This window comes from Meleagris gallopavo, chromosome 16, assembly GCF_905368555.1.
Source record: "Meleagris gallopavo chromosome 16, MGAL_WU_HG_1.1, whole genome shotgun sequence".
Lineage (NCBI taxonomy): Eukaryota > Metazoa > Chordata > Aves > Galliformes > Phasianidae > Meleagris > Meleagris gallopavo.
The window spans coordinates 12,608,889-12,623,317 of NC_139419.1; the positions used below are offsets into that span (position 1 = coordinate 12,608,889).

Here is a 14,429-nt window from a genome sequence, read left to right on the forward strand (position 1 = left end):
ACGCTGGTGACCCTGGTATTTCTGGGAATGCGGCTGGCTGGCAAACAGTGAGCGTGACCTCCTGAGCAGCAAGAGGGAGAAATGCAAACAGACGAGAAGAAATGAGAACAACAAAGAGCACAACAACAACATTTCCATAAGCAGGACTTTTTATATCCTGAAAGGAGATCTCTGACTCCCCATAGGAGTCCAGAAGGGACACGTTAATGTCACCGTCTCATGTATTATGTGACTCCTGCTATCTCTCATAGCCCTCAATAAATCTATTTGCTGGGAAGTTTAGCTGGAAAACAGAAAATGCCAATTGTCTGAAATGCCACAGCAAAAGGCACAAAGTGGACTCTAGGGTTTATCCATAGAAAACATCGCAGCAACACTGCTCCCCTGTGCCTCCATCACCTCCATGGGGACGAGGTGCAGTGCAGACAGAAGGGCTGAGCAATCTCACAGCGAGAGCAGACAGCAATGGGAAAGTGCTGCAAGGCCGGCAGTGGCTGTTTGTCCTTGCAGGTTTGGTGGGGCAAGAAGCCCTGCTGCTTGAAATAAGAAGGCACGGAAGCATCCTATCATTTATCAGCCAAAGGGGGAAGAAAACATAATTTCATCCTAGAAACTCCAATGACCCTCAAAGCAACACGAAGAAAGAGAAACTGAGTTACGTCCTGCATCCTCCCAAACACATGCAGAGCAGCAGGAGGATGACTCAGGACACCTCTGTCACCGCTGTACCACGTCCCAAAACCCAGGGCAGAGCTCACATCAGCATGAGCCCTGAGCCCTCAGCACCCCACGCTGCTGAGGAAGAGCTGGCTTGGCAATGCTGGCTCAGCTTCAGCCAGCAGCAACGGCAGCACAGGCAATTAAGAGATAATTCGCCAGGCACACGACATAAAAAATAGGATATCATTAAGATACCAAAGGTTGAAAGGAAGCTGAAAAGTGAAGTGTTGGTAGGGAAATAAAGCTTATGCCTGTTATCTCCGCAGCACTTTGATACTTGAAAAGAATAAGACACATGACATAATTAACAATCACAACAAACTTCCTCTGCTCTGCTGCTGCTATTGACTAATGCTCAGGGAAACAGTAAGGCAACGGAGCTGCCCGACCTGCATCAGCATGCTGCAGGGATAGCAGCCTGCTCGCAGGAAACCCAACCAAGAACTGAAGTCTGAGAAAGATCAAGAAGAAGCAGTGCTGGCACGGGGTACCACTGCTCTACGCAGCGCTCTTGTGGTCTCCTAGAAAACATGGACAAATGCACACAAGTATTTCAGAGCAGTACCGTCAGTCTCCACAAGTCCATTCACGTCACTGTGATGAATGACATTGAGCACAGTCATAAATTTAGCAAAAGCACTTAATTTCACTTGCTGCCACAGCCCAGCCCTTCACTGCATCTAGCCCTAAAGTCAGATGGAAAAAGGAAAAGAAGCGTTTAAACACCGCAGGGTTGTTTCTCTACAATCGGTACAGAAATCTGTTGTTGATGCTATTTTTTTTTTTCACCAGAAAGGTAAAATTCAGCTAGGGCTAACTGAGAGATCGCAGCTGAGCTTTTTTTCTCCAAAGCACACTTCCACACGTACACATCGGCGTCGACCCACTCCAAAGAAATCCGTATTCCATTCGTATTTTTAGAAGTCAAACAGAAAGCTCAACCCCAGCGCACACATCTGCTGCGGCTCCACGGCTCCCAGCCGCCAGCGTCCGTGTGGATGTTTGTCCTCCCCACGAGCCTCATTTCACGCTGGTGCTGCATGCAGACAGCTCGTTCCCCAAAAATAAGTCTTTGTGTCACACCCCAAGCAGCACCTGCCAGGCGAGCGCTGCCGTCGCTCCCGGCGCTCTGCCCGTCCTCATTTGCTGACCTTTCTGCAGCCACTTTGGCCTCGTCCCGTACTTACCGCCCCAAACCTCTCCTTCCCCCACCCACAACGTTCTCCTGCAACTCCTTTGGTTCCTTCCACGCCATTTTCCATTCTTTCCCTATAGAAGCATGTACATTTATAAACAGAACAAACAAACTCACGCCCTGTTTAAGAGCTTGCTACGCAAGATTCTAACGAGATTCTGTGCTCGTTTTCACTTTTCTGTGTCTCACTCCTGTGAGCCAGCAGCACGGCCCTAGGGGCAGGCAGCTCCAAAGAGGGAGCTGGGCCAGCGTGTGCAGCTCTGTGCCACCAGCTCTGCTGGGAGTTTCATTGGAAAGCCAGCGCTCTGCAGAGAAGCGATCACCGGCCCCTTACTCCAGCCGTACGGGGAGCCAACTGATCCCCAGCTTCTTGTCCAAATCACCAATCTGCAGTTTCATTCGGAGCTGCAGACAGCACAGCATCTGCCAGCACGCTGAGCCACCCCACTAACTTTTTCCAGCGTCACTCCGAGCCGTAACAACTTGCTATCAAACTGCCAAACTCGCAGCGCTCGCTGCGTTCTGCGAATCCAGCTGTCAGCTTTCCCAAGTGCCTCCGCAGTCCCAACTCTTTCGGTGCCAACAAACTTTTCACAGATGCACATAATTTCACCAAACACATATGCTCTATGTATGGCACATGAAGTCAATTAACAAGTTTATTTACTGCATCGAAGGATGACACAACAGCACAACAAAAACCTCTTGCAGACAGCAAGCGCGTTCACCTTCTCCTCCCTACAATGCTACATGCTCACAAGTAGTTTTAAGGAGTTTTGAAGTCAAAGAGTGCTTTGAGTACTCCCCAAAAAAAGGCATGAGCTCCTTCATGCTCCTCATCACCACATCCTTCCATCCAAAACTCCCTCGGCTGATCCCCAGCACGCCGACATACGCGTACAGCACGTTCAATCTGCAAGTCAACAAGCACAAAGCACGCACTGGGGAAAATATATTCCCTTGTAAAAGGAAAAATAAGAGCCGAGTACAAAACAACAGCACGTACCTTTTAACTGATCGGCCACCACGCTCTGACCGACCCGCTCCGTCACTTTGCCATCCTCCATTTCATAACGATCGTCCAAATATTTCGCAGTAGCTTCCGAAATATGGACTTTCCCAGCCACCCCCAGCTGCTCCATCAGATTGGCCAGGTTGACATCGTTGGACCACACGTCGAACTTGAACCTCCTCATTCCCAGGATGCCGCACAACACCGTCCCGGTGTGGACACCGACTCTCATGTTGACCATTTCTTTTTTCTCCTGGCAAAACTGCTCGATGGCTTTGATCATGCCCAAGCCCATCTCGATGCAGCAGTAAGCGTGGTCCGCCCGTGGCTCTGGGCAGCCGGCCACGCAGTAATAGCAGTCTCCCAGTGTGCTGATCTTCTCACATTTAGTGTCCTCGCACAGGCGGTCGAAGCGCCCAAAGAGGTCGTTGAGGAGCCCCACCAGAGCGTGGGCAGATTTATTGGCGCTCATCTTAGTGAAGCCAACGATGTCCGCGAACAGAATGCTCACCTGCTCTATCTGCTGCATTTTAAAAGGCCGGAATATTATGGGGGTTTTCTGGATGGAGGGCTTCTTCTTCCTGTTCTTGGGGCTTGAGGTGGAATGACGTTTGATGGAGTTCTCGCTCTCATCATCGCCCTGTTTCATTAAGTCATCTGCTATTATTCTGGGCATAACAGAGTGAATCATCCTCTCTTTCAGGGCTTTTTCCACTTCCAAGTCTTTCCCGTGCATGATGGACTGCCCCACCTTCAGGAACGTGCTTCTGGACCTGACTTCGGACATGATAAATAAATGAATGCCGATGGCGTGGATGCAGATGTGAAGGAAGGCTTTGCTCAACAGCTCCCAGTAAACCGCGCCGCCTCCGAGCGGCGTGAAGCAGCTCTCATCGCGGAAGCGATACCCAAAGGTCTCAAAGAGGACCGAGTAGGACAGCCCCAGAAACAAGCTCAGATACAGGGGTAAGTGCATCACCGCGTAGAGCAACAGGAGCACTTCGACGCACATAGAGAAGCTGCCCACCTGCGACAGGCAGGTGTCGGTGGGAACGGCTGGGGCCGTCCGGTTGGGCACATCACCGCTCCCCGACAGGGGATCCAGGGCCTGGAACTGCGGGGCCAGCGTCAGGGCGAACACCAGGAGCGTGAGCGTCAACGAAGTCCACACGTAACGGCGGGCGTAGGCCTTGGTGAACGTGAAGGCAAAGAAGGCCAGGCACACCAAGAGGAAGCACAGGGCCGGCACCATGAACACCATCCGCTTCTCCCTCATGTGCACGCCGAAGTAGATGCCCCAGAGCAGGCAGGCCACGCCAATGTAGAAGAGGGCGTAGCGGAAGCGGCGCTGGGTCTGCGGGAAGCAGCGCTCCATGCACGCCTCCTCCAGGTTGGTGGAGTCGAACTTGGGGTCCCACCAGCGGGACGAGGCTCTCTCGAAGAGCTGCGGCAGTTTCTTCTGCCGGCGCGGGCCGGGCCCGCCGCCTCCGCCCGCCCGCCGGGCGCCCCCCGACTCCCCGGAGCTGCAGCTGGACGAGATGCTGTACTTGCAGCGCTTGGCCGAGGAGCAGCCCTGCTGCTGCCGGGGGTTGATCCTCACCGTCACGCTGTTGCTGTCCCCGCTGGAGTCGCAGCTCACCTCGGTGCTGTGGTGATGCAGCAGCTGCTGGTGCGGCGGGGAAGCCATGTTGTCGGTCCCTCCCGAGGAGCTCCTCCGCGTCGGATCCTTCGGGGCCGGGAGCGCGGACGGCCGCCGAGGCCGCCGCTCAGTTTCCCGCCCCGGGCAGCGCCGCGGGGCTCCGCCGCCGGCCGGGCAGGGCACGCAGCGCCGGGGGCCGCGGGCAGCCCCGCATAGTCCCGCCGCCTCGCACGCCTCCGGGCGCCCCGCGGGGCCGCCGCCCGCCGCCCGCTGCCGGGGCGGGGCGGGACGGACGGCCGCTCAGCGCCGCGGAGGGGCCGCCGGGCCCCCGCCGGGAGGGGCGCGCTCCTCCATGTCGGCCGCCGCCGGTTCCTCCCCGCGCCAACGGCCGCCGTGCGGGCAGCGCTCCCCTCGCGGCCGGGCCGGCCTCCCCCCCGGCTCCCCCTTCTTCCCCCCGCGCCCTTACTCCGCCGCGCCGCCTCCGCCCGGCGGGACTGCCCCGCCGGCCGCCCCCCGCCGCCGGGCCTCGGGACCCGCAGCCGCGCGTTCCTGGCGCCGCGGGCGGCGAGCGAGCGCCTCTGGGCGGACCCTCCGCCGCCGCGGGGCCGCCGCCGCGCTCCCCTCCCGCGAGGCGGTGCCGCCGCCGGGAGCCGCGGAGCGGAGCGGGGCGGGAGGAGGAGGAGGAGGAGGAGGAGGAGGCGGCGGGCGGGGACGCTCGCTCAGGCGCGGCGGAGCGCGGCGCGGGCGGACACCACCTTCCGCCGGCGGCTGTCACGGGCTGCGGGCGGCGCGCCGGGCTCCGCGGGGCCGCGCCGAGCTAACGGGGCGGGGAAGGCGCGCGGCGCAGCCCTACGGCCCGCCCGTCGTCCTGCCTGCCGCTATCGGGGCCGCGCCCCGCGCCGCGCTATCTCTTCCTCCCAGGCGCTGCCCTCCGCCCCGTCCCGCACGGCCCCGCGCCGCTCCCGGCTCGGCCGTGCTCCGCTCTCTCGGGAGCGCGCGGCGCGGGGACCGCAGCCTGCGCTCGTCCTTAGTGCGGAGCCGAGCGACGGTGCGCGACGCACCGCGTTCTTTTGGAACGTGTTCCCGTCTCCTGACGCGCTCGGCTGCCGAGCCGATCCGTAACCGAGCAGCCCCGTCGCTAGCGGTCGTTGTTTTGTTTCGGCTGTGACGCCGCCGTCCCGTCCCGGCTGAGCCGAGCTGGGCGCCGTCGCTGCGGCCTGCCCTGGGGCTCCCCTGGGAGCGGCCGTCCATTCACCCAAACGAGCTTTCAGTACTTCGTGAAGGAATTCTGAAGTGTGCCGGGAGGAAGAGGGGAACTCGGAAATCGTTAGAGCCCTTATGGTCGCTGAGTGCCTCAGGGTGTCATTGAGAAGAAGGCGGGGTGGGTTTTCTTCCAGGTAGAGACGTGAGTTTTCCCTCTGGCACGAACCAAGTCGTGACTTCGTTCTGTTCCTTTGTTAAGTAAAGCATTGGTTGTGCAAAGTGTAGGAAAAGCTGATACTGATGTATCTTAGTACTGAAACGTGGGCTTTAATTCAACATCCAGAGTGTGGAATAGTAGTCATTCAGCTTGGAGAAGACCTCTCAGATCCCCAGGTCCAGCCCCAGCCCACCCCACCGTCCCCACTGCCCACATCCCTCAGTGCCACATCCCCACAGTTCTGGAACACCTCCATGGACGGTGACCCCATCGCTCCTGTGCAGCAGTGCCACTGCAGCACTGCTCTTTCTGAGCAGGAACATTTCCTAACACCCAACCTGAATCTCCGCTGGCACAGCTTGCAACCTCCCGTCCTATCACTGTTACCCAGGAGCAGAGGCCAACCCCCACCTCACCACAATCTCCTTTCAGAAGGTACAGAAGTTGATAAGGTCTCCCCTGAGCCTCAAGCAGACTGCACAATCCCATTCCCTGGGCTGCTCCCCATAGTGCTGCTGCTCCCCACTCCTCACATCTCCGTTACCCTCCTCTGGAAGGTTCCTGCTTGCACTGTGAGCTGCACACAAAGGCAGGGGCAGCTCGAGTGTGTTTACCCTGTCTGCATGAAGAGGAGACTCAGAAGCAACAGAAATGTGTCTTGTCCCTGTTGTGCTCCATAAAGTAGGACTTTGTGTGTGCTGAGAACAAACAATCACATCAAAGATGTTGCGTACATCACAAGTTTTAACTGGAGTGACCCACATGATCCCAGGTTTTGGTTACTTGCTGCTCAGAGACTGCTTTTGATCTCTGCTAATGAAGGACAGTGAGATGGGATAAAGTGGGACTGAGGAGAAGCCGGGCTGGTCCAACCCCTCTGGGGAGCTTCAGGATCACCCTGTGTCCTCTGCCCCAAGAAATCTCAGGTGTCTGAGTAAATTTCTTTTAAACCCATGCCACTAAATCCATGTATTTAGTCTATAGGATTCAGTTTACTTCCCTTCTCAGAGGCACAGCTTTGTCAGCTCTCCTGATGAGCTTTTGTTTGACATTCATAATATTGTAGTTCGCTGCTTATCTGGTGGAGCTGTGCGGAACTGTGCGGGGGGGCTCTGAAATGTGGCAGCCCACATGATGCTTTTTTAGGCTTCGCAAGCCGCCTCCACGAGGCACAGAACACGGATGGGAACCGCCGCCAGAACAACACCGGTATGAATGCCTGCTGTGGTGTAGCTGTGCTCTTTAGGAGTTTGTGCTTTTGTTGCATGCTGGCACAGGGCAACTTACAGCCTGGAAGAAAGGCAGCACCATGGATGTAGACTATTCATCCCATCTGGCTCTGGAAACAGCATAAATACTGAAGGAAAATATGGCAGAACCTGGTCAGTCCATGCAGAGACAGTAATGCTCAAGGGAGAGGAAGAGATGCCCCTTCCCCGCTGTCCCACGCTAACAGAGAGCAGCGTTCACCTGCTAACAGACTTCTGCTCAGCATCACTGCTGAGCTTCTGGACAACCTCTGGGTTACGGGGGAAAAAACAGACATTTCTGACTTCTGCTTACAGATGAGCAGCTAAACAGTAGGCAGTGTTTTGGATGATTGTCACTCCTCTTAAATTCAGATTCACCATGATGCTCATCTCACTTTTCCATGCAAGCAGAGTGTAGGGCTCACCTTTGGCATCTTTTCTATGCAGAGCAAAGGAAGCTGAGTAAGTGCTGCATTCTTCTCACTTCCTCACAGTGGGCAGGTTCTTTGTGACTGCTCTGTATTCTCATCCTTCTTCAGAAGGGGCTCAGATTACCCACGTTACCAATGCAGCTTCATCTCCCAGACGAGATGCTTTGCTGTGCCGTGCTGGATGCACTGCAGACCCTGCTCACTTGGCGATGTCTGCCACTGGGACGTGGCTTTCCCTGAAGCTGCCTTTCTGTAAGACGAAGGCAAACTTCAAGTTTATTGCTCGTTCCATTCATAACGAGAAGTTCCCCTGACTTGCCAAGCTGCTGAATCAGCTCGGGCACCTCACCCTTGAGTCAGCAAAGCCCGAAATAGAAACTCGCTCTGTTTCCGAGCACAGGAAGCACCACTGTTGTCTGCAAACACAGCCACATCCAACATGGTTTTTTATAACTCCAGCTCCTTGCTGGAGGAACTTGAATGACATCCTTAAAAACAAAACAAAGCAAAACTGTTTTCTTACTTGCAATGGGGAAGCTCAGATCTGTATGAATGGAGCTGCACGGGGTGGAAGCTCTGAGGAGCGAGCAGTGGGAGGACAAGTGGCAGGCAGGGAGGCCAGCCAGCATCAACCCCAGCATGGCTGCAGCTGCTCCGGATGGTCAGAGCTGGGGACAAGGGACAGGCAGGCTGGAGGAAAGCCCCAGGCCATTGAGGAGTGGTGGCAGAAGCTGAGGAGCTGATTGAAGAAGCTCAGCTGTGGAGATGTCCATCCGAGATGCCCTGAGCAGAGCGGTCATTCCCTACCAGACCATAAAATAGCTAAAAGCAGTGAACATGACCAACACTTGCATTCAAGGAGTGTGGGCTTACTTAGCTGTAAAGTCATCAGCAGGACTTCCGTGAGTAGGTGGCAGACGGTGAGAAGCCACGTACAACCAGTCTGTATGTGCTGCACTGGGGAGGAGTTTCTATGACTCCAAGTCAGGCCACTGAGAAATATAATCCCAGTGTTAATTCACACGTTTTCTCTTCTCAAGAGGCTGAGCTCATGTTTTACCTTGCAGATGCACCATTAACCATTTCCAGCACACCACAAGAGAAAAATGGCAAACAACATCTTTCTGTTATTGCAGCTCGCAAATTTGGACAACCTGTTGTCACAGAAATCATCATAGAATCATCATAGAACGGCCTGGGTTGAAAAGGACCACTATGATCATCCAGTTCCAACCCCCTGCTATGTGCAGGTCGTCAACCAGCAGCCCAGGCTGCCCAGAGCCACGTCCAGCCTGGCCTTGAATGCCTCCAGGGATGGGGCATCCACAGCCTCCTTGGGCAACCTGTCTTCACAGTTTCTGTGGGAAGAATCCATATGGATAAGGGAGCTCTGCTGCATGGGAAGGACCTCAGAGGACATATCAGCCATTCAGATTCCCAATAGGCAGTTTCCTCTGAGCGTGGCACTTGGGGCAGGATTTTCCTGCATTACTGTGGAAGAAATGATAGAGATTTGGGAAAAAATATTGTCATTTCTGCAATGCAATGTAGAACTCAATTCTGTCATTTTCTGTCTTCTGCAACGGCACGATTGCAACTTGCAGCACATCTTGTGTTTGATGCTCTGGATTATTCGGCTGAAAAGAGGTGGGGAAGAGAACGTGCAAGCACAATTAAGGCCTTATGCAGTCCTCTTGTGCACACTGCTTGGGTTTTGAAGAAAGACCTGCCGCAAATCCACCAAAAATCCCAGCTCCGGGCCTGAGTGCCACAGGGAATTACACAGCTTAAACCTTGGTGCAACATTTGCTGTGTGCACTGAGCCCTTTTCTGAGTGCAGGTCTCTAAAGATGAGGAATCACGGCGTGCTGCTGTCCCTGAGCATTCCCATCTCCTCATACTTCCTTCCAATCTCTGAATGTCACAGTGTATTTTAACTGCAAATCTGTTCTCCTGTGGCGTGGGTGCCAGAATCATGGGGGAAAAAAAAAACAAGAGAGAAAGAGATCCGTGGCAATTTTCTATATTTATTTTGCCCAGAAAAGATAGGAGAGAGGCACCTGCTCAGCTCTGTGCAGGATTTCATGGGCTGGCTGTGGTCTTCTGGGCACACAGGTGGCACATGATGTCCTCTGCTCCCCTGGGGCAGACAGGTCTATGTGGCAGTGCTGCACGCTCTGCCAGCCCACGGCACTGATGAACGCTTATTTCTGTGACAGTTTCTATAGGCAGACATTCCATAAGCTTGGAAAAACAACGTTTCTACTGTCCTGAAACAGTTTATGTCTGCCCAAAACTTCACTTCATTGCATCTGAAAGCAGAGCAGGGATAGGTGTCTCTGTGTCCATAGGGCAAGGTGGGAAGAAAATGATGCTGCACACACGAATGTACAGAGCTTTGGTGGAGATCGTGGCACTTGGATGGGTGAGTTGGGGAGCAACAGGTACTGAACTTATATTGAAAAGTGCAAGACGGCAGAGTGAGAAGTTACAGAGTCTGGCAATGACTAACTCAATGCAGGTAGAATCTCAGAATGGGGCCTTAATCCTTCTATAAACAGGGAGTTGGTTAATGGGAGTACTGACAGCCACACGTGATAACAATCATCAAATAATCCCCGTGCTCAATGGCACGAACCCGGCTCTGAACGGCACAGTCAGAAAACCCATCACCTCCACAGGCTTTGGGGACACCGAGGGGTTCCTCCAGCCTGCAGCTCTGGGGCTCCATGGAGGATTTGCACCCACAAGCAAGGCTTGGGCTGCATTGGGTGGATCAGGACAGCTGCGCTGATGGCCGAGGGCTCATGTGCCCTTCAGGCCCTTTGCTCCAGCCCAGGCTGCCCAGCCCCTGCTGCGCTCAGGCTAGTGGTGCTAAGTGGCTTTTTCCTGCCTGCTGATTCCTCCTCTTTCACCCTCCTCCTTTCAGTTTTGGCTCTGTGGAAGAGCAGTGAAAATATCCTGTTCCTCTTTGCCGGCCGTTCAAGTAACACAAATTTATTAAATCTCATTTCACGACGCCCCAAAGGCACAAAGGGTGATGAGCTCCGTGTTTTAATTTCAGATACCCCTTGTTAGCAGAGGAGGAGCTTCCCACCATCTTCCCAGTCACTGACAGGACTCCAAGGAGAAGCGGGCAGGTGATGGTCACACCTGGACCACGCAAGAAGGAAATGCACCTCATGTCAGCCCCTGAGCCACGGAAGCACTTAATGAAGAACCTCCCTTAGTCAGGATTCTCACTTCCCCTCCTTGAAGCGCCCAGCTCAAACCCCAGGACTGGGCTTATAGCAATGGAGGTGTGCTGGGTTCTCACCAGATGTTCCATCCCGCCCTGTCTCCTCCATGCAGAGCTTCTGCAGGGTAAGGAAAGCTCCAGGAGTCTTCTGAATAAGTGGGAGAGTTGATCCATTTATCAGCGAAAGAGCAGGATCAGCTGGACAGAGGTGTCTGAGGCTCTGAATGTGCTGCGAGGAAGAGCTGCCTTTAAGCAGCTTTGTTCGCACAATAGATCCTGAGCTATCTGAGTTAAAAGGGCAGAATGTCCTCGCTGAGAAATGCAATTTAGAAGCCCAACAGCTTGAAAACAGCTGGACGGGTTTGGGACTTCCTGGGGAGAAAAAATCACCTTTGGCTCAATGAGACGTGGAGGATTTCAATCCCACAGTGGAAGTTTTTTGGAGAAAGTTAGGACTAATGAAAATGGAGGATTACAGTTTCAACTGTTTTGCAATCGTTGGCCTCGGTCCTTCAGACACTTTCACACATGCTTAACTTTATATGTGTGGTTAGCTTTGCTGACCTGAATGGGATTATTTACACGTGTAGATCTGAGGACATGCGTAAATGTTTACAGAGCGGCGTTCTGACCGTAGCATTTGTCACCAGAAGTGACACCGTGTCAAGGTCTCACCATGGGCTCATGGAGATCCTTCGTCCCGGAAAAAAAAAACCCACAGCCAAAAGCTGGGAAATCCAGGAATTCAGATTCCTGAGCCCATCCTAAATCTGCTCTCACGTGAATGGGATCTTTTGTTGTGCCACATCAGGGCGCCGTGCCACCGACTTGATTGGGCTGCTGTTAAACATGCACCTTTATGCGTTCTGATTCTATAGGAAGACGCTGCGTGCCCATATCTGAAGGATGTCAGGGCTGGGGGCTGGGAAAGGACACCTGGCCACTGGTGGGGCATGAGGGGTTCCCGCCCTGATGGTTCCCCTCCCTGATGGAAGCAGACCATCAGAAGTGTTTCTTGGAGCACAGGAGCACGTTCTACCTGCTGTGATGTTATCTGCTGAGAGCCTCCGAAACGCCCATAAATCACCTCTGCAAACTGCGCCTCTTACATTTATCGGCTTGTTTCTGTCTGCAAGCCAAAGTGCCATTAGACTGACTCATATTTTTGCATTTTGTGTTTGTATACAACAAAATGATGTTTGCAAGCATTGGGAAAAAAAAAAAAGAAAACACTGAAACCTTGTTGGGCAGCACTGTGATCCCTGCGGGCCCAGCCCTGCTCTGCAGCGTCCACAAGGAGCAAACCGCTACACCTGCCCTTTCTTCCTCTTTCCTTTCCCTTTTCCTTCCCTTTCTTTTCCTCTTTCCCCCCTTTCCCTTTTCCCTTTCCCTTTCCCTTTCCCTCCTTTCCCTTTCCCTTCCCTTTCCTCCTTTCTTTCCCTTCCCTCCTTCCCTTTCTTCCTTCCCTTCCCTTTCCCTTTCCCTTTCCTTCCTTCCCTTTCCCTTCTTCCCTTCCCTTCCCTTCCTTTTCCCTTTCCCTTCCTTTCCCTTTCCCTTCCTTTTCCCTTCCCTTCCCTTCCCTTTCCTTCCTTCCCTTCCTTCCCTTCTTCCCTTCCCTTTCCTTTTCCCTTCTTCCCTTCCCTTCCCTTTCCCTTTCTTTTCCCTTTCCCTTCCCTTCCCTTTCCCTTTCTTTTCCCTTTCCCTTTCCCTTTTCCCCTTTCCCTTTCTTTCCTTCCCTTTCCCTTCCCTTTCCTTCTTCCTTCCCTTCCCTTCCCTTTCTTTCCCTTCCCTTTCCCTTTCCCTTCCCTTTCCCTTCCCTTCCTTCCCTTCCCTTCCTTCCCTTTCCCTTTCTTTTCCCTTCCCTTCCCTTTCCCTTCCTTTCCCTTCCCTCCTTCCTTTCTTTCCCTTTCCTTCTTCTTTTCCCCTTCCCTTTCCCTTTCCCTTTCTTTTCCTCCCTTCCCTTCCTTTCCCTTTCTTTCCCCTTCCCTTTCCCTCTTTCCTTTCTTTTCCCTTTCCCTTTCTTTTCCCTTTCCCTTTCCCTTTCTTTTCCCTTTCCCTTTCTTTTCCCCTTCCCTTTCCCTTTCTTTTCCCTTTCCCTTTGCCTTTCTTTTCCCCTTCCCTTTCCCTTTCTTTTCCCTTTCCTCACCACTCTGCAGGGCTCAGCCAAACACCAGGCACTGCAGGCCGGGGCTGGGAGAAGAGCAATGTGTGGGGCGTGGGAAGGGGGAACGCAGCAGCCACCAAAGCGGAAACTCTCGGATGCAGATGTGCGTGGAAAGCCGAAGAGCTGACAATTTACTCTTCCTTCCTCCCACAGCAACACAACTGCAATGATTTTTTAATGACAGGTAGGGCAGGAGGTGGGCTTCTGGCTGGAAATCCTCTGTCCTGCTGAAAAACACCAGATTTAGGAGCAGCAACCATCAACCACGGCATTGAGAAGCATTGGGCAGCACCCTCACTCCCTGGGTCACCTGCAGAGGATGCTGGCACTGCAGAAGGTCCTCCACTGTCTGCAGGAGCAGATCTGGTGGCTGCTGCCGTGCTGTTGTGTTTTTCCTGTTCCTCCCACTGCTACCCCTGCTAATATTAGCAGCACTAATTGCTCGTCGCATACCATGCGTGTGCATGTTAGTTTCAGAACAGCTAATCGTTGCGTTCTGTAATTAAACGACCACTAATGAACATGCTGCAAAAGGAGCAGCCTGTTGGGTTGCACCCTGGCTCCCTGCAGGGCGCCCAGGTCCTGCTCTGGTGGAAGGCACTGAGCTGTCAGCTCCCCATGCACGGCTGGTGAGGAAAGGCAGCACCCTTCCATGGGAATTCATACCTGGAGAGCCATGGGGCTCCCTTTACTGCAGGGAGAAGTGTTGGCCTCGTGCTCACTGTGAGAAAAATCAGCTGAGTTACAGGCACTGCTCCTTGCCTCTGCAGCATAGAAACAGAAACCACATCAACTTCGTTGCAAAAACCCACTGGTTTGGGTTGGAAGTGGATGGTCCTTAAGTCCCTTCCAGCATAAGCCGTTCAATGATTCTGCGATACTTTCATCCCTGAAATGCAGCAATGCCACAGGGGGTGATGAGGTTACAGGTGGTACCTTTCAATAGGCAAAGTACAAAAATATGGGGGGAGCTTATTCTGGATTCCCTTATGCAGGGAGCAGCCCATCAGCTCCACACACATCAGGGCAGGTGATGCAGACCTCAGGGCACTCCACGGTGCCAACAAGGCAGTGGGACCATCACCTTGTGCTGAGCCCTGGGCTGCAGCACGGCGAGGCTGGGAGCAATGCTCGTGTTTTCCATCCAAGGGATGCGCCAGAGCTGCTGCCAGCACTGCGTCTCAGGGGAATCAGTTTTCATCCTGCCAGGAGCATTAATTTCTCATGATTCACATCTCTAAAGCAGCTTTGGAAAGAAAATGTGCTTTCGCTAGTCAGACCTTCACGCACGTCAAGATGCCACAGTTTTTTCCAGACTTTCCAAAGGAAGCCACGGCTGAGCGAGACATTCCTCCTCCTC

At 53.8% G+C, this 14,429-nt stretch overlaps 1 protein-coding gene across 2 annotated transcripts in view; it reads right to left on the reverse strand.

Annotated features, from left to right (window-relative positions):
- Window positions 1-5,361, reverse strand: part of ADCY9 (adenylate cyclase 9) — a 60,188-nt gene extending 54,827 nt beyond the window's left edge. The window contains exon 1 of one of the 2 annotated variants that reach the window (XM_085237190.1): window positions 2,922-5,361. In XM_085237190.1, the coding sequence (XP_085093316.1) occupies window positions 2,922-4,614 (1,693 nt within the window). In that variant the 5' untranslated portion in view covers window positions 4,615-5,361. The remainder of the gene's footprint in view (window positions 1-2,921) is intronic. The other variant, XM_085237189.1, reaches the window with a different exon arrangement.
- Between the last annotated feature and the right edge of the window lie 9,068 nt (window positions 5,362-14,429).